The sequence below is a fragment of the Orcinus orca genome, chromosome 9 (assembly GCF_937001465.1).
Source record: "Orcinus orca chromosome 9, mOrcOrc1.1, whole genome shotgun sequence".
NCBI classification, from domain to species: domain Eukaryota; kingdom Metazoa; phylum Chordata; class Mammalia; order Artiodactyla; family Delphinidae; genus Orcinus; species Orcinus orca.
The window spans coordinates 48,907,014-48,928,046 of NC_064567.1; the positions used below are offsets into that span (position 1 = coordinate 48,907,014).

The window sequence follows — 21,033 nt, forward strand, 5'->3', positions numbered from 1 at the left end:
AATTAGGTAGAAAAGTAGTGTAAGAGCCAATCAGAGCGCTCTCTGGAGCAGCTCCAGACTGGCTTCTGAAGGAGGACTGGCTGAAGATGGGACTTTGTTGCCATCATGCAATCGGACAAAGAAGGCCATAATAGTTTAGGGCGGTCGAAAATTCCATGTGGGGTACTGGGCGAGGTGTTACACCTTGGCGGGGCTGATTAAGGTCCAGGAAGTCTCTCGATCGGAAAACCTGGAGGCACTACGGATACCTTACTTTCCGGGACCGTGGAGAAACGGTCAGCAGTTGCGGGGGGTACCAGTGACAAAAATGGCCGCAAGGCACCTCAGGCGCTGGATCAGGTGATGCAGCCGCACTCCACTCCCTTCCCACCAGCCGCTCCACCTCCCGCGCCCTTACGTAGCGGTGGGTGTGGCCTGCCCAGGGGCTCTTTTTCGGAGGCGAGGAAAACCGAGGGTTACACATGCGCAGTTAAGGCCCCTCTGGCCCTTCGGGCCTCCTCCCCGCCCACTGCCCCGCCCCGAATTGCCGGGCGGGGCTGGGCCGAGAGTCCAGCAGCCGTGGCTGGGGCTTCAGTGACTTCCTTGTTGTGAGCGTCGGCCCGGCAGTGTCCGGACTCGTAGCCCCGCTGTCCTTACCGGGACCCCTAGCCCAAGTCTAGGTCGCAGCCGCAACCCCAGCCGGTCGAGTCCCCTTTCAGCGCAGGTCCTTTCCCCGCACGCCCCGCGCTCCCTAACATGCCCAACCCCAGCAGCACCTCCTCTCCCTACCCCCTCCCCGAGGAGATTAGGAACCTGTTGGCAGGTAAAAAGCGGGAAGGGGGCGGGTAACGAGGCGGGGGCGGGGGCGCGGGGACGGCGAGCCGGTGGGGACAGAAGCGTTCGGAGTCTCTCCCTTCCTTCTCCGCTCTCCCCACGCCTCCTGCCCAGTGGGAGCGGGACTGGGAGTGGGGAAGTGGGGTCTGAGAGTGGGAATGGGCGTGTGTGTTGAAATTTGGTGCGAGGATGGTGGGGACCTTCTTGTCGGCTACACTAACGCGATCAGGACAATTCTGTATACGTCGTGAAGACGCTGTGTGTGTGTGTGTGTGTGTGTGTGTGTGTGTGTGTGTGTGAGAGAGAGAGAGAGAGAGAGAGAGAGAGAGAGAGAGAGATCAGAGAGAGAGAGAGAGCAAAGAGAGAGGAGAAGGAGAGAGAGAGAAAGAGAGAGAGAGAGAGATCAAAGAGACCAAAGGGTTTGTCATTTCTAAAACTCCCATTTTTCTTCTACATTCAGTCCACCCATATTTGAGACCTTCGAAGAGAACCTGACTCTCAAATAGCCACTTGTCTTCAGCCTGAGTAACATGTTAAAACAAAAAAGGAAGGATGTGTTAAAGTCCAACTTCCTGTGTCACACGATTAAAGTACAGTACTTCATCTTTGCACCCTCATCTTCCCCTTTTCAGTTTAAAATTACCATTTATAGGAACTTAGGAATTAAAGGTGCATTCTTCAAGGCTGTTATGAATCCACTGCTAGTTCATTAATATACTTGATATGGAGATGTGTATTTTCACTAAGGGCTGTTAAAAAATTTGTATTTCTGCACAAGGTAGAAAAGACAATACATCTGTTTTAGGGTAGCACAAATCTTACCTATCCTGATGCTCTGGAATTCTTCCCATTATTCACTTTGTCATGTGTACATCAGAATTCTGAATTTTGATTAAAAATTTTTACTTTTCTTTAGTTGTTTCTTTAGTATCCTTCAATATTGGTCATGAATAACTGGATTAAAAGAGTTTCTCTTAGATGCCTGTGTTACAATTTGCTTATTTTAACTCTTAAAGTAGTGTTTAAAATGTGACATTATAAGTAGTAAGTTACTGTTAGAGCACTGTGAGACCAAATCTTATATGCTGTTACACTATTTTGGTGGTTAGCATCTTGAATATGATAGAGAAAATAAAACCAATAGCGTATGAATGCAGACATGTTTATGTGAACATGATTGCAGTGTGGTGAATGCATTTGTGGTGGGACAGTGTTTTACTCTAAGAAATGCTTGTTGTCATTAATGGGTACCACTAAGGGAAATATTGAAAGAACTGTAGGGGCTGAGTTAAGGCAGCTTTTATTCCATTCTATGCGAGTTTCAAGTGAATGCTGATTTTGCTTTACTGCAGTTAACATTTTTGTTGTTACTTATGCTGGAATTCCTTGCTTAGAATATTATTTTAGTCACCAGGTCAGAGAACTGTTTATCATAACTCTAAAAATAGATGTCACCATTTTCAGGATATTCTAGGTGTGAATTTTTGAGTTTAGGAAGTAAACTGGGTAACCTCTGGGTACATGCTTTTGAAGCTTGACAGCTCCACAGTAGACAGTTTGCTATCTGGATCCATAGTCATACGTTTGCAGATAGTAAGATATATGGGTTATGGGACTCTTTATTCTCTGATCCCCATAGATTACAAATATTTCATGTAGCCCTTATTTACGTAATTTAATTGAAAGCTCAGAATTAAATAATATTTAAATTATCTGCCATTGCTAACTTCCTATATACTTTAGCCATCTCTCTCTCTTTAATCAGATAATCAGATAATAATACCTACATAATGTCTGAAATCAGCGTTTTAAAAATCATTTTATTGACACTTTCAGTATTTCACACTTTTAAAGCAAATCACATATTAAAACACATGAAGTATTAAAAACAAATAATAAAACACTAAAATTTTGTTGATTACAAATTTGACTTATACTTTATTTTCAGAGGATATTTTCAAGAGGTATGGCTATGAGGAAATATATATGATATAAATTGTAAATAAATGAAACAAGTGAACCAGTGTTTGTCAGTTTTCTTTTTAAACTAATCATTCAAAGAAAATGGTTAACATTTTATGGTTGACTTTAATTAAAGTCTTTTTTTGAGGTAGGAAAGGTTTCAAGAATAAGTGCTCTGAGCAATTTTTTTTCACATTTTTTTATCCAAAAAATTCTGTTGGATTGTGCATGACCATTTGCATTATTCAAGTGTTTGGGTAATAGGACATGGTTAGATTTAAAATTATTAAAACTATAGAGGGAGAGTTGACATTGGTTTGAATTTTAAAGATATTGCTGGCTTACCTAGTTCCTTCTTTGAAAGTAAGAAGGAGATATTGGCAGTGGTGGTTGTAGCTAACAGTTGAGCACTCTTAGAATGCATGGCGCTATGCTAGAATTCCAGGGTACAGAAGATAAGGAACTAAACTTTTCAGGCATTAAAATCCCTTCAGAAGAAAAGAATATAAAGTCAAAAGATAATGCCTATTAAAAAAGATGTTTTGGACATTTCCCATTGCGTTCCATGTTCCCTTTATCCAAATCATTATGCCATATGTGTTAAATGTTTGACGTTTCAGCTGCTTGATAGAGGTAGGTGCTCAAATGTATTCTTATCAATTTATTATTCTCTTTATTTTTTCCTCTGATTATACCTGTTTTAGGCTTCCTTTTCAATATTTGTTCCCCCCTCCTTCTGATTCCTTCCCTTTAAAAAAAATTCTTTAGAAATGCAAAAATCCATAGAGGTTATCATTCTTACCTCACATTTAATGATGCTCTTGAAAAAGTGGCTATATAGTTTGACCATTAGTTATTTTTATTTCTGTGGAATCAGTATATTAAATATTGATAGCCTATATTTTTTATAAAAGTGTTGAATTATTTTCTTGTCCCATGAATAGAAAAAGGTTTACAGATTTTTGTTGTTAAAAGTAAATTGGGAACTGCCATATGCACTCCAGGCAACCTTTAATTTTTTTTCACCACAATGGAAGAACAGGTTTAGCTGGGATAATTAGAATCAAAGGATTATCCCAAATCTTGTCCATTTAATCTTCTCCCACATCCAAATATTTTGACTAGGATGAACAGCAAGAATAATCTTGATTTATGTGAGTTTTTCCTCCAGGCAGGCAAGAAAGTGAGAGGAATTAGAACCACTGCTCGCCACCCCCCACCGCCAATCCCCTTGATTTTTTTAATCGCCCTTTGAATACTGGACTCTTGGTGGTTTGCAGTTAGATATTCTCATTCATTTGTTTTAGGACAACAATATTTAAAAAGGAAAGCTGTAAGAAAATGTTAGTGTCTTTTTATTGAGTTAGAAAATGAAACCAATGTTGAAGAAAATGATGGTTGTTTGTATACTGTGAAAAATCAAACCCAAACCAAACCAACAATAAACACAGTGGTGTGTGCAAAGTGCCCCTGAGATTTTGTTCACTTGGCAGTCTTGATTAGAAATATTGCATTTTCCTCTATTGAGGATTTCCAGGACATTTTAAAAAATCTTCACACATAATTGATAATCCCTTTAGGGACACTAGGTAAAGAACGGAATTCAGTTGAGATAGAGGTCGAATTTTTTTCAATGCTGAGAATAGTGTGGTTTGATTTCGACCCTTCCAAAGTTCCATTTATAGTTTGGTCAACATTTCGGTTTTATTTTTCTTATGAGAATCATTTATGGTGTATCTAGTGTCCCATAACTTCCTTCTGGGGCATTGGCTGAGTATGTAAAGGGAAGAGTGCCACCTACTGAGTCAGCAATAGTCACCTACTTCTTTAGCACCTGGATTTTCCTATAGAGCAAGAACAAGCCTGCCCCATTTTGGCAGTAATAACTAATGAGTTTAAAGTTGATATGAGAACCTTTGATCTTGCAGTGAAATCAGTCCGTGACACCCCTAAGATTTTTCTCTTCTAGCAATAGGAATATATGTTTGTAAATCAAGGGACTAGAAAGTTATAGTTTCTTGTATGGGTCAAATAACATAGATGACTTAGATGTGATGTTAGGAAAATGATTTGCCTATGTTAAGCATACAATATTCTGTTTTTTCTTGGGAGAGGATCTTTGGCTGTCTTGTTTTTTTTTCATGACATTCCTTTTAAAGTATTTTCATCTCAGATTACTAAATAAAGCTCTTGATAATATGCTAGTATGCACAATTTTATAGTTACCCAATCCAAATTATCACTGGTTTCCTTTTAAAAAAGAAATCTAAATATTCTAAAAGAGAGAAGTATATAAAAATTTCCTAATGAGCTTAGCTGTACTTTATCAGCATTAAAGTATTACTAGAAAGAAGACAGAAACATCAGAGTGGGAAAAGCCTCTGGTGATTTGAAACACAGTTCAGTTGTCTCTCATAAATTTAAGATTAAGTGTCATATATGGGTGATAAAAGTGGCATAGGCTAGTTTTTATATACTCATTATTCACTTAGTTTGTCTTTTTCAATGAAAGCCAAGTCTATCTTTTTCATTCCGCTGAGTTTACATTTCTTTTTCAATCACATAGTGAACACATTACAATACATGATACCTAACAGTGAATATAGTGTAAATCTCAGACTAATGTTTTATTCACTGTGGCTTCTTTGAAAATGTGTGGTAAAGAGATTTTGATGATTATAAGGTGCTATTCATCGAGTTATCTTTTAGAGGTGAAAAATATTCATCTCTATCCTTCAACAGTCCAGCTTTCCACCAAAATAAGTCATTTAGCCTCCAAAGCCAATTTTGAAAATGTAATCAGATGATTGGATTGTAAGACTCGGGTACGTTTTTCCTATCATACTTTGAGAACTCCTTGTGCTTGTTCCTGTCTCTTTTTCCATGTTTGAAAAGTCCACAGTTCAACCATAACCTGTAAAGGTGCTGGGAAAACAAGAGAAATACATTTATTAGAGCTATCAATAACTTTTTGATTAGCTATTTTCCAAATTTGGGCATTTAGCTTAATTGGTCTACATGTGCCCAGTTTAACTGATTTTTATGTTTTCACCAGTAGGTGTTTGGTCAGACCATACCCTCCTTTAACAGAGAAGAAAAGCTTCTCTTTTTGTTCTGATGCCAACTTAAATTCTAGGCTGAGATTCTTGTTAAGTTTAGTGATAGCACCTCAGTGAATACAAAGTACAACTTGGTCCAGTTCATAAAGTAGAGAAAGCTGTGGAATTAAGTCGTAAAGCCATTTGGGGTATGGTTTGACTGGTTTTACACTTATTCATTGATCTGGGGCTGAGCATGTGGTAGTGGATTCACTCTAATTCTTGCCCCCTCTGCTATACAATTCAGGCCATCACAGAGGCTGTGTGTGTGTGTGTGTGTGTGTGTGTGTGTGTGTGTGTGCGCGCACGTGCGCCTGTGCGCCTGTGCCTGCACACTTGCATGCCTGCCCAGGGAGGTGAGGTATCGGTTGGTTGGAGGACTAGGCAGAAGAGACCAGGTGTTACCTCTGTGACTGTTTACAACCTCCAGCCTGGAAGTCATATTCCACGGTGGAGGATGGTGAGGGCAAGTGGTCAAACCCCGGCTTTCTTAAAGAGTTGGAACCTGTGCTATGTACTCAGATTGGAGGAGCCGACAGTTTATAGTTTGCAAGAATTTAAAAACTGTCGTAACCTTGTGTGGTTTCACCTTGAAACTGTAATTAGTATGGAAATCGGTAGAAAGCTGTTAGCTTATGTGTGTTAGATACCTGTCCTAGCCTCTCGGGCTCTAGGGGGAGATGAGTGGCAGTTTTTCTAGGGGGTCCATATGTACAGGAAAAGAAAAAAAAAGGAAAATTTGAGTACCACTAGATGATTTGGTGTGTGCTAAGTATTTGCCTCTTAGGGGTTGCGATGGCTATTGAGAAGTTTCTAACTTAAACTGCTTGAGGATTGCTGAGCCAAGACATGATGTCATCTTTTAATTTTGTTTTCAGACCTTAACGTTTATCTACAGAGCGGTTGTAAATCAGATCTTTCCAGCGGCCTTCTCCCCCAGATCTTTACAGTTGTACCGGGAGATCAGGTTTGCTCTGACAATGCTAAGGTGTAACAGGAGCAAAAATCACCACCACATTTGTATTCGCTGAGTAACTTTTTCCTTGGTGATGACTTGCAGGGCAGAGGCGGATGGAGATGGGGCCAATTCTGGGGTTAAATGCGACCTGCGGTCTACGTGACGAAGCGCGGAGCGGCGGTAGGGATTAGACCTGGGGCTTAGAGGGCGCCGGAACTGCGCTTTCTCCACGTGGCCGGGTGGGTCCTTAAGCTTCTCCTCTCCCGTGGAGGACGCGGGTGAGCCGAGATCCCTCCTGTGAGAAAGAGGAATTCTGTCTTACTCGCCAGGCCAAGAGGCCAGCGAGGAGGCAGGCTGACCTTTTCTTGTAATCGAATTACGGCTGTTCCCCGAATTACAGGCAGTCTGGAGTCAGTGAAATCTACATATTAACAGAGGGACATGACCCCTAAAGGAAGGTAGAAGAGGGCTAAAGCGCTCGCTAGTTTACCGTTTGCAGGGCTATTCAGAGCACAATAAAAAGCTTCAGATCTCTTTTCCAACCAGCCAGGGGAGTGCTTGAGTCGCCCAGGACTTTTATTGCTCGCTTTTGAAATATTACCCTGGCTCTGAGCTACAAAGCCGCAGATCCAGTCCCATTTGTCTGGCGAGGGCGCTGCCCCAAACCAGTGCTCCCTGCTCACAGCTCCAATGACGGGAACCCTGGGGTTTAACACTCCCAGTGTCTCGGACGGCGGAGCCCGAGCATCTCCCGGTGAAGGCCGAGTAACTTTCCAGCACCCGCTACGTCTTTGCGCCGGGGGAACGGGGTCGGGGCTCTGCGCAGGGGCTCGGCGAAGGCCGCGGGCACGTCCAGAGGGTCTCCTGTGCCTAGGAGAGACTGGTTTCGTTCGATTTCAAAATAAATGGGCACAGTATGGATTTTAAGAAAAAACCCGGATTTCAAAAACTTGAAAACCAATTGAGTCTGTGGGCACCAACAAACCAAGACTATTGCAGGAATCGCTTCCACTATGAAGTTCTTATTTGTTAAAAACAAAAACCAAAAAAAAAACCAGAAAGCAGGTTGTACGCTTTCCACATCTCGTTTGTGAAATAATTTTTAAAAATCAGTGTTTATTAAATCTTTTCAGTTGCCTTAAACCCCTTTTGTGGCAGAAGTTTAGGAATAAATACATTGACTACTCTAAAAATATAGAATTTTTCCCTTGCGCAATCTCTGAATCTCCTCCCACTCAGAAAACAAACAACACAGATTCTTCCTACAGTCTCACTCCTTCAACAAGTATTTCCTCACAAAATAGCATAGCTCAATAATTTAAAAATGTTTTTGGCACTGTTAGGAAACTCTATATAGAACATTACAGCTTTTTGTTTTCTGAGTTTTTATACAACTGAAAAGACCTTTTAAAGAAATAACTCGGGCTGTAATTCGTTCTGTTATTGCTTCCGGAGATAGAAAAGAGATCCTGTTTGCTTAAACTTGTATTGTATAATGAAAATGTAAAATAGGCAATTAAATACTCGTGTGGATGAGGGAATTAAAGACAAACACTGAGTGAAAGTAACATTAAGCAAACTACCAATCGTTATGCCAGTGATTCTTCCAAGTATTGAGTCTGGCTGGAAGAAAGAATCAGCAGTAGAGGTGCTACTCCTTCTCTTACTCCAGTTTCTCAGTAGATTTATTGGAGCCATCTCAGAGAAGCCAATGATCTTTTCCATTTCAGCTAATATCTGAATGTCCAGAGGTTGCCTTGCTCCTCTGGGTACATACAAAAGAGAAGAGTGCTTTTTTATGTCTCATTATTTTGAACTCACTTTAGAAGTGTGGGTCCAATTTGCACTGGTACTGGATTATGTCTCTGTGTCCCCCTCTTCAAAATAGGGACAGCTCAAGGAAAGAGAAGCTGTGACATTTTGCTTTTGTTTCATTTTGATAGTTACTTTTAACATTAGTCAGTGATGGACTTCAAACCAGAAAGCTACTTAGAATTATTCCAAGACTAAATTTTAATGATTTCACTTATATTGATTTAGTGAAGAATCACTTTTACACAATTTATTATGAATGAATAGAATAACAGTTTAATCAGCTTCACTCCTTGGGTCAACATACTTTTGTAATCAAGAATTTAAAATCAGTTGTAACATTCTATTTCAAATACTAGGTTTTAAGTTGCTAATTGTAAGTACAGTTGAAAGACTATTTGCTATACTGCTTTGAATTAAGTATAATATTATTGTATGTTTTGATACCATCTTTTTATCAGTGTGAAATAGGAGACAAATTAGTTAAATAAAAAGAAAGTAAAACATATACACATCTCTTCAATATGAAATATGGGTGGTTTATAGTCATACCTACTGAAAATTTTTTAATGGTATCTTCTACATTAGATACCTCAAAGTGACATTTGAAATTCTGAATATAAAGTTAATTTAAACTTTTACAGTATTTCATGAACAATAAGAGTGGGGCTATTTTAAAATCAAACCAATAAGGATTTGGTGGAATTGTATACCAGAGAGAATTAGAAAGCAGAATAATTTAGAAGTTTACTGAATTAAAAAAAAAAAGAGGCTTTGTGAAAATGTTATATGAGGCCATAGAAGTCTTATCTCTTGGTTACTATATTTTAAAATAGTGGCTAAATCTATTTTGCCACTTTTTCCTTTATTTAAAGAAATATTTCCAGGTAGTAATGCCAAGGCAGGAAGCAAGAGCACACAAAACCACACAACTGATTATCTTTTTTATTTGAGAATAGCTGGCCAAAGTAGGTGGGGCAGGTAGGAAAGAGGAGGGTTTGATTTGGGAATCTTGGCTAGCAAAAGGGATTTGTTTTTCCTCTAAAGCATTAAGCGCTGCATATACCTGAAAATTGATTACACTGGGAAAAGGATGCCTTCGCCAGAGACATTAGCTTATATTGGTATAATATTATGAATGACCTGTTCATACAGGAACTTACAAAATACTAAAAAATGATAGTAACATGCATGAAAGCTCTGCACTTGCTTTTATACAGAGAATTTGTTTATGGGGCACCATAGTTTATTAAAACTTGCGTGCTTCTTCCTGGTTTAATGATGCTAAACATTCAAATAGCATTCGCTGTGTTAAGCATAAGTAGAGCATACACATTTTATTAGCTAAGAGGTGAACAGATTTGTCCAATTTAGTATTTGAAACATACTTCAACTGTTATGCTTTGGATTGATAAAAAACTGTAACAAATTGTACAGATACTAACACTTATGGGTAGAAACAATCATTGTCCTATTTGTCTTCACAAAAAAATGATTCTTTCCTATAATTTGTATCCTTTTTCTTATATTTCATGGTTTAGATGTTGAAACATTTGTAGCAGACGTACTGAGAGGGGAAAATTTATCCAAGAAAGCAAAGGAAAAGAGAGACTCCCTTATTAAGAAGATAAAAGATGTAAAGTCTATGTAAGTCACTTACTTGCCTTTTATTACTTATTTCTTACTTATAAGAAACGCTGTAATTAACATTTTAATGAAGGACTGATTATTGTGGGATTAAATTTTTTATGTTCTAATTTAATTGGTTTGAAGTAGTTTTAAAGGACAAACTATATTTCTACTATAATAGTTTTTAAAAACAGGCAGGCTTATCATAATACCATTTTTGTGAAGCCTATTGATTATGTATTTTTCTAAGCATTCTAGCAAAATCCAACTGTTTATTTTGATTATTTGAGGATATATTTGGTCTAACTGATCAGACATAGGTAGGTTGAGAATTTTAACATAAATACGGAAGATACCTCCAGACACTCAAATGAATAAATGTAATTTAAGTTGTATGTATTAAAGATATATTCTGGTTTTACTACTGTAACTTAAGTCTTTAAAAATACCTTTATTATAAATCCATAAGCCTTTTGGAATTATCATTTCAGGATAGGAAGTAGTTTTTTCTCTAAATCTATATTTACAATATAGATTTTAAAATAGATTTGAATTATTGCCATTGATTAGATCTTGTTTTGATTTGTCAACCTTTATTTTAAAATATAATGTTCTTGCTTTATTTTGCAGCTACCTTCAGGAATTTCAAGGCAAAGGTAAATTTTCAAGTTTTGTCAAACTTGACATTTTTTTTTCCTTGCAGAGATTTTCAGTAGGAAAATCTAACACATACTGAAATTTGATAGTTGGAGTCAAAATTTAAATTTCTGTGTTGTATACTTAGACTTTAAAGATGAGAGTGCTAGCTCCCCCTGCTGGGAATAAAATTAAAAAACATATCTAGAATCTACTCTGCACAATCTTCTTTTGCACAATCTTTCATGCAGAAATCTGTGTTTAACATTCTTAGGTTTTATGGTTCTTAGAGTTCATTGTGGCAGAAGTTTGTTAAGAAAGGTATATACGTGCAGTTACACATGGAAGAATTTTGTGAGGCAGAGGCGAGATACTAACCTAACACCATTTAACCCTGTAGAGATTACTTTATAGTGGTCATGGGAGCAGGAGGGCCTGTGGCTGGGTGCTCATAGGTAATGTTTCGAAAAGGTAATTGGTTTAAAAACAGTATCAACTTTTGTTTGAGAGCATGAGTAAAATCTTTTCCAAATGCTGGTTTTTATTATTCTTGTGATTCTTTTGATATGAATAAATATATGCCACAGGCATTTTCAAAGAAGGGGATTCAGTTTCATTTTTCGAAATATGTGAGAATGCTGGTAAGCTGATTGTCTTCCTTTAGATTTGAGAGACAGCTGCTTAGCATACTGAAAACCAAATCCAGAAAGGCGTAGGAAGTTTCTACTATTTCATGTCTTCAGTTCTGCAAGGGAAACTTGGTATGGCCCTTACTTCCATGATGCTAATTCATAGGTCATGACCTGAAGCCTGTGGATGCTGGTATGAGGGTCACAACATGAGGTCAGTTAACTATGTGAAGCTAGGCTCTGCGTTTGGGGGAAGCAGTGTGGCATCTTCTAACTGGGGTTAGCAGATACCACAGAGTAACTCATATCTCTGCCAACTGATAAGTGAGAGAGTAATGACGGTTTCAATAAACCAGCTACTTAACCAGACAAACCTAAAATCAGTTAAAAGGAAACCACAGTTTCTTTTCACATTAAGTCATCACAATTGTTGTGATTAGAGGAAATAAGAAGAGATTTTTTTCCGTATTAAATTTTTTAACACTGTTAAATAGAGGGAAGAGCAGGAAACTCCTCCTCTCCACAAGTACCTACTTCTTTGTTCTCTATAATGAATCCTAAACTGTGGGTTTAATCATGTTGTATTTTGCTTAGTTGAGTATAGAAATAATGAATTTATGCATTTGAATTATGATAACTTTTATACAGTGCACTGTTTATAGGGGAAATATTGCGTATCAGATTCTGCCTTTTTTCTTAAAAGGCACATTTTGTTCTAGTGGTTACTTATTGGACTCTCACTGTGACTTAATTATTTGTACGTTAAACATTTTTAAGCTAAGAAAATGTGATAGTATAAAGTCATATATGTAGAATTGCATATGATTCAATAATAGGGTAGGAACTTTCCCTTTGGTATTCTGGTTTAGGACTTGTTCAGGTGTGTGGATATTAAAATTACATTACTGAGATACATTCTTTGTCTCTAAGGAGAATGGAAGTTTATATAGTATTTGATAGAAATTGAAAAATGAGCCAAGAATAAGATTGCAAATAACACAGAATTCAGAGATTCCCCATAATCATTTTCCTCTGAATAAGTCATTTGTATTTCAATACTGCTGTATTGAGTTAACTAATCACCAAGAATGCCTGCTCAAAAGTAAACCTGTGGATAAATTAGATGCATACCTTGGAGAAATATGAGAAGCTGAGTAATTTTATGCCATTCTACCCTCGAAGTATAATTCGACTGTTCTAAAAAGACTATTTCTGTAGTTTGTTAGAAATAGTAAAGGGAAGTTAGTACAGGCTTAATAGTTGAATAAGCAATTGCTCAAAAGACATATTTTTTAAAAACAGGAATTTATTAATAACCAGATCTCTACAGTGAATAAAGTGAATTCATCTAAGTATATTTTGATAATGCTGCTTTTCTTTTTTTTCCTACATTTTCTTCTTGGGGCTTTTGGATTGTCTTCATCCAAGGAGACCTGGGCAGAAATCCTTTTGGCTGTTTCCCCTCTCTCTCTTTCTCTCTCTCAGGTCAATATAGGGTCACAATGAGGTGACCAGAGGCTATTTTCCTGCTTTTTACCTTTATACTCCTATTTGTTTCACATAATTTTTTTTTTTACATGATGGTTAAGTACCATTTTAATATCATTGTTGGGAGAAAAAAGGACCTGGAATAGAGTTCTTAAATAAAATGAATTAATTCACATTTATTTGTTTCAAATAAGTGAGTTATTAGTTACTTTAATGTTCACAGATGTCTGTTATCCTTCTTCCTTTCCTCTCACATCTCTTCTTATAGTCTTTAGATATTGTACATGACAGAATAACTATCTAACGCTAGTTTTTTATTCTTAGTTACAATGTAGCCTAGTAATATAAAGTATACTCCTAAATACAGGCTTCATGCACTAGAATTATGCTCATTTTAGAATTATTTTACAATTATGATTATTTCAGAATTTGTTCTCTGTCACATCATAAGGTCATAGCGCTCTTAAATGTGACTTGAAATAATTATTTTGGGGATGAAAATATATTACTACTTGAGTAAAGGTGTTACTGACTGAGTATAAAATAGAATTTTCTAATATATATTAGGTACATGATAAACAAGTTTTACTTGTAGTTGTATCTTGCCCTTATATTAGGCTTGTTTTACTCCAGTGATGATTTTGGTATTATTATTTTCTTTATAGAATAAGATAATGTGAAGATACCTATGCATGACACATAGTCAGTGTTCAATAAGTGTTATATTAATGTGTATTCTCAGATTCAAGTTCATGTATCAAGAGGATTTAGTAAATCTTGATTTATAATTCAGTTTTCAAATAAATTTTGAGGAAACCATAAATTACTAGAGGAAGGGTATGCATATTAACATGAGACAAATATTTCAAGAGAATATTTTTCAAATATGGTGTCTACAGCTTTAAAAAATGTGAATATATTGTTTTCAATTCTCTTTAGATGTCATAACTAAAAAGCTCTCATTTTCTCCTTTAAAATATTTTCCCTCTAAATTAAAACATTTATTTAGCAGATTTTATCCTAAAACTCCATTGATATTGTTAAATATGAATAGGTTTACTTAGAAAGCAATTTCCTTTGACCTCATTGGTATTATTAAGTTTATTTATGGACTAAACTAGTTTTTTGAGTAACAGGGCTGTTAGATAAGAAGGGACCCATTTTAGTTTGTTCTGATGGAATCCTTGAGAACAGCAGAAAAGTCAGAAGTTGAGATGACGTTTAACTTCGTTTCCTTTACTCTTCCTAACATAGTATATGTTCTGTTGAAAGTTAGCTCCCCAGTGAAATCTGAGCAAATAACTTGCAGCTTCCCTTACCCCCACCCCCCATCTCTGGCCTTATACAAATGTGTTAAGCATGTTTGAGATTACGGGGCCTATAGTAGTAGAAGTCTGTTTCAAAGGTAGTACTTGAGGAATGGTGTCCTTCCTTTAAAATTCCGCCTCACGTTTGCATGCCGTAAATTAGCCCTTCTATGGTAGAAGAGTTATGAAGAGAATCTTATTTGTGGTGACTTAAATCTTCCAAATTTTTAAGAATTAAACTACAGGTTCCCTTGAGAAATGACAAGTTAAATGTTTATGTCCATTCATAGCTGTATATTATCACTTGAGAAATTATTTTGGACAAGTGAACTGAGTAGAAAATTAGAAATTAATATTTTTGACTCAAGTAACTTTCCCCACCAAGTTTACATTTCATTCTCTGTAAAAGGGAATGGTTATCGTCTGAATTTTAGGTATATTATTTAGTTTACTGTTTACCTGATTGCGTTCAAAATAGAACTGTATTTGCCAAAACAAGCAGTAGATTGGTTAAATCACCTTCAATGGTGGGATCATGACTGTTGAACTGCTGTAGGGCTTTATCTCCAGGCATTTAGGAAATGTTAATTGACCATGAGCCATATAAAAAAGAAGGGATAATAGTAATTTGAACCCAACTATTAAAAATTTAAAAATATTTTTCAAAGAAATATGCTGCTGTGATACGCCTAAGCCTTGATTTTGATGTGTTATTTAACTTGCCAATGAAATTACAGGACAAGAAGTCTTGGATCATTGTCTTTTAGACTGTTAACTTTGTGTCATTAATTAAACTTTTGAAAGTTGTGGGATAAATCAAATGCTTTTCTAGGGAAACAAGAAACAGTATTAATGAGCAACAACCCTATAATTATCCTTCTGAGTACATAACAGGGACACATTCATGTCTTTTCTTTGCGCAATAACTTTTACAAAGAAGTATTTTTAAACTGATCATTAATTTTATGACCATAGAAATGAGATGCAAAATTTATGCTGTTGTCATTGGCACAGGCTCAAGGCACCACTGACATTATGTGTGATGGTAATAGAATGGCTGCCAACTAATGATTCTGTAGACATTTCATTTGAGCATGCTTTTCTTTTAGATGTCTGATTAGGATGTAACGCTTTCAATTATGTCTGTAAATTGTATTGGATACGTTTACCTGATGCCCATTGTTGCTTTGGAGTTCAGTTTTCTATTACATAAACACAAGTTGAACATTTTCCTTTTAATTTATCGAAGTCTTTGCAGGTATAAGTTGCAAGTACTCAGCCCCTGGGGAGAAAAAATGCTTTGCACTGCTCAACAGCGACCCCTGTGTTCAATTAAAGCTCCTTATAATATAGCAGCTCTTTGTTGAGTTGAAAAATATAATTAGGGAGGGGGGAAAAGGGGTGGATCATCACTGGAACAACAGTAAAATGAAGAAGACTGTTTTGAAAAATGATGTGTTTTTTCAACTTAATGCAAGTTAAAAAGGGAATAACCCTATACAGATGCCACAGGGATGCTTATTCTTTACTTTCTGAGTTAAATTCAAGGAAAGCTTTAAAAAAGGGGGGTTGGGGAGGGGACAAATGAGGCCAGTAGCAGTACTTAATTTATTTTGTCTTAGATAAATATAAATATCACAGTATTTTTTTTTTAAAAACCCAACATTTGAAATGAACTGCAGTTCTTAGAATGGGTAAATTGAAGACAATTTCACTTTATAATCCAAAAAGTGTTCTTTTTTTTTGAACAAAACCAAAACCCACAGAGGTCTTTAACATGTCAGTGACTAATTTGCGTAGAACGGTCTTAACTTATATTAAATATTATTGAATTTATAGCTTTAATAATGATGTTTTTGCTGTGTGTGTGTGTGTATGTGTACATACATGGATATATACACAAAAATATATAATGGATATTATCAAAGGATAATAAACTAATTCTGATGTTCAGAACTTAAAGAAATTTTTTTGTTTATTTCCACACAGAGTTTAATAGATTTAAGCATGAGCATCTGAATTTTTTCAAAATCCTTTCCATAGAATCATTAGCTTTATTGTTATATTTCTGTATTCTTAATAGTGTAATATGCTAAGTGCTAAGTTATGGTGATGTAGTCGAAGTGTGCTAATACTTTTTTTTCATAGCAAGATTTATAGTTCATGATTTGAAATATCCTTAGAAAATTCATAACATAAAAATTCTTACTTTATTAAGAATATAAGGATATTCTAGCAATTTTGAGCAGTTGAGAATTTTGTGATCTTTACTACTGTGTATTCCATGAGCTGTCATTTTATGTTCAAACATATTTTTACTAGCACTTTTTATGAGGTTCTCTCTTACCTCATATTTTAAATCAGACCACTCTTCTTTCCATAAGAGAAATATTATAAGGGATCACTGAATGTTCTAAGAAGTACTTTGAACATCTTGAAAGAAAGAGAAATTAAGATCCGAAGAATGACTAGTATTTGTACATGTTTCTTGGAATTTTAATTGGGGAAGAAACATCACCATGTATGTACACATAATGGTATAATCACTAAGGACAATAAGATAGTCATCTCTATATTCTGCTCTTATTGTCCTGATGGGAGATATCTTTACTTTCAGGGTAGGGTAGGGATGATGAATGCTGATAAAATATCAAAATTTAAAAAAGTAGATATGAATATTGGTTTTTATTATTTTGAAAGTGTTGTCTTGAAAGAGGCTCTTTCCTCTACCAAAAATGTGGTGAAAGTAGGGTGCAAGCCATCAGATACATGTCAGAGGATACAAATATCCTTTTGGAGAGCCAGGTAGCTTTAATCTGGATCTGCCTAGCAACTATGATCTAAAAGTAATACTATAGGCACTCTAGGATTCCTAGGGAGATTTTCCACTATGACTTTTAGGTGAGGTGGCTGGTTTTCTCTTGAATTTTTAACAAGTAACTTGAATTGTTAACAGATCATTTATATGGTATTAAGCATACCTTTTTCCTTGTTGTTCAATATGGATGAAGAATGAGTGCTTAGATATAACTGGGATATAGCAAATGTTTGATTCACTCTTTTAAAAAATTATTCTAAATGAGTATATGGAAAAAACCCAAACCACAAGATTTTATTGTGGGGATTCAATGACTTCAAACCAACCAATCAGCCTAAGATTTGGAAATCATCTAGAAAACTAGCCAGAACACAAGAAAAAATAAAGTAACATATCACTGAATGCAAAATCAAAAGTGTCTAGTTTGTAAATCACCTTGTTTGAATTTAAAAGGTTTATATGAGTTTTAAAGCAGTTTTTCCGTAAAAGATTCCTGCTCTTGAAAACACAACTGAGTATTTTTAATCTATTCTAATATAATCTGTGATTTTTAATGAAAACATAAAACGTTCATATGGCTTTGAATTATCAATTTCTCATCATCATTTTTCCAATTATTGAGTAGGTAAATGGAATTAACTTGAATTATTTTCTCTGTTGTGCTTTCCATGCTTTTTTTGGTTGCTGTTATTGTTATTTTGGTTTTGTTTGTTTTGGTTACACACTATGTTTTAACCTGCTTCCACTTTTTTGAATTCCTCTTTGTAGAGACCATCATAATTTTGGAAGTTGTATCCTTTTGTCACAGAAAGAAGCAGTTGTGTACTGACTTTCAAAAACTTACTTTAGCTAAGTTACAGCGAATATACATTAAAATAGGATCTGTTTTTATCTAGTTCAAAAATTTTTCTTTGGTTTTCCATGAAAGTGACCGAATTTAATAGTAAAATTTACCTCTTTGACAAAGTAACACTTTTAAAGATGGCTAAATTATAAAAGACTTTTCTCTGATTAGTTTTTGTTTTTTCATAATATTTTTAAGTTTAATTTTTACTTTATATTGGGGCATAGTTGATATACAATGTTGTGTTAGTTTCAGGTGTACAGCAAAGTGGTTCAGGTATACATACATGTACACATATATCCATTCTTTTTTTCTCTGATTCTTTTATAGGTGATATAGAAGATGGAGAAGAATACGATGACCCTTTTGCTGGGCCTCCAGACACTATTTCATTAGCCTCAGAAAGATATGATAAAGATGATGAGGCCCCCTCTGATGGTATGCGACACTTTCCCATAGAATATACCTCTTGACACTCTAACACAAAACAGTGCAATGTGTAAAGGTGGTGGTCTTGTCAGAAAGCAGATAAACACAGAGGCTTCAGTTAACTTACCTTTACCAGAACCTTTTAAGGAACAGAAGAGCTCTCTCTAGTGGTTTTCCTAAGTATGTAGTTCTTTCTTTTCCTAGGAAATTTTCTTTACTTGAATTTTTAGGAGAGTGCTTGCATCATCGTATGAACATTATCAGTAAGTTTGTTGGTTAAGTTGATATTATCAGATTCTTGCTTAATTTTATTGTGCTGCTTAATGGCTTGTTGTATTTCATTATTTTATAAATAATGAAGAAGGTTTTTGATCTCTTTTTTCCTGAAAACTTCATACAAAATGAGTTCATAAAATATTAAATTAATTATTCCTACATTGCCTTCTCTCATTGAGACAGGTTTCCATCAAATGCTTCTTTTAATAATACATTTTCATTTTTCTGATTGTCATTTAAAAATATCCTATATTACACAGTAATATTATAGTTTTTTGTATGAATTGAAATGGTAATAAAATTGATTATTTATTTCTTATTAATTTTTAAAAACTTGCCAAAGTTATGAAACTTGTTTTTAGTGTAGCATGTGCTTTTTCTGTTATGCCACCCAGTTGAGTGCATCTGAATTATAGAGACCTATAAGGGTGATATATAGGTACAAATTAAGAATGTGTATTGATAAATTAGCCATGCATATTAATTTGTGGCACTCAAAGCTTCACATAGACATAGAAATGAATAATGCCTTCTGCCACTATATGATGATCAAACTGTGCAGTTCCATCTCTAAATACAATTGCTGAATGAAAATATGCTTCCTGCAACAGAGCACTCCACATTTTATGTTATCCAGATTATTCCCTTTGGAAACATAAATTGCTTTTATGAGGTATAAAATTATGTCTACTGCAGAACAGGGATAAGTCAAGTACATGCATAAGTGATAAACATTCTAACCACTGATTCAGAACAACACAAGCTTTTTTTTATATTCAGAACTTTGTACAGTGTGTAGCAACAATAATCATATCCATTTTATGTTGAATTTTTACATTTTGGCTAACATTTAATATCTATTTTTAAAAGGAAAGAATTTCTTTCTCTTAGATTGTCTAGTTTTTAAAAAGATGCACATTTTTCTTCAGTCACACTTATTATCTGAAACAGAGCATTACCCCTTCTAACCTGATCTTCAAAAGCATTTCTACTAGAAAATGTTTTATAATCGATGAAGTAATATTTTCAGGCAAAACAATGAATTATTATTTGAGTTGAACTATTTTTCAGACACATTACAATGGTTTGTTTTGCTTCTCTGGAAAACATTGGTAGATAGAAATGAGTATGTTTGTATGTATACATATATAGAGAGTACTTATACTCAGGATAATATATAGATATGGATACATATTCATAGAATATATATGCTCAGGATTTCTCAAAGTAGCATAGATATTTTGATGTACCAGGAAGCATTATGTGCCATCTTGAAAAAATTACAACCTAAGAAATCCAACAATTAAATATATGTGAGAGCCAGTGATTTGTTAGGAAAAGTGAATTGCTATTGTATTTCACGTAAATAATCCTGTAAATAATCATTTACAGGATTATTGTCTTTTTCTTATGAGTAAATAATTTATTATGTTTGTTTTCATAACCAAATATAAAGAAAATACATTAATAGCATGAAAAAGATTTATTGCTAAAACATTACCAATATTTGAATATTATTTAATAAATTATATTTATGTGTAACATTTAAATTTTTGTTAAATATTGCATTTTCATCAGTGTTTATGTAAGCAATTCTTAGATTGAAAATTTAACTTTTAGTATTATTCATTTTTGGTATATAAATAATGCTGTTTTTGATAATTTTACATTTTCTTCTAAGAATACTCTAAATTAATTTTAAAACTACCACTTGAACTTTTAATTTCCACTCTAAAATATCATCTAGTCATATTAGTTTTTCTTCCTGCAGCTTAATCGTTATATGTGTTCTCTTTCCTTTGCTGAATAAATTTTCCGTCATTGTGTGACCTTAGTCTAATGATATGTTAATTATAAAATGATAATGCATTTAACAACAAGTATAACTAAATTAGCACAGGTCACCAAAAGGCCTTTTGTCAAATCAGATTGTTGTTTTGTCCTTTTGACTTTTACCTTATGGTAGGCACTAACAAAATATCTGAACTTTGATGGATTATAAACTACAAACATGATATGTATTTTTCATAATGCTAATGTAATTTTCAAGGTACTATAAAGGTCAAACCTGCACATCTCTGTGTGCATTCTAAGTTTGTCTTTTCCTTTAATATTTCTTTTTCTCTGTTCCTCTGGTTCAAAAGTTCATTCAGTTCCCAAATGGCTACCTAATTTTCCAGTTATTCCCTCAAGCCATATGTGTTTTGGTTTCTTTATGGTTTATTAGGTACTGTAGGAAAGTAGCATAAGTTATATCTTCTAATGAAATTCAAGCACACTTCAGTGATGCTTCGACTTGATTGCTGATAGCAATTAAATCACAGCCAAGGAGAA

General features: G+C 35.1%; 1 protein-coding gene across 1 annotated transcript in view; it reads left to right on the forward strand.

The window, feature by feature from the left end:
* Nucleotides 1-542: 542 nt before the first annotated feature.
* The window catches only part of SKAP2 (src kinase associated phosphoprotein 2), a 150,130-nt gene continuing 129,639 nt past the window's right edge, over nt 543-21,033 (forward strand). The window contains exons 1-4 of the mRNA XM_033420578.2: nt 543-802; nt 10,185-10,290; nt 10,903-10,928; nt 18,325-18,432. Coding sequence (XP_033276469.1) covers nt 736-802; nt 10,185-10,290; nt 10,903-10,928; nt 18,325-18,432 — 307 coding nt within the window. The 5' untranslated portion in view covers nt 543-735. The remainder of the gene's footprint in view (nt 803-10,184; nt 10,291-10,902; nt 10,929-18,324; nt 18,433-21,033) is intronic.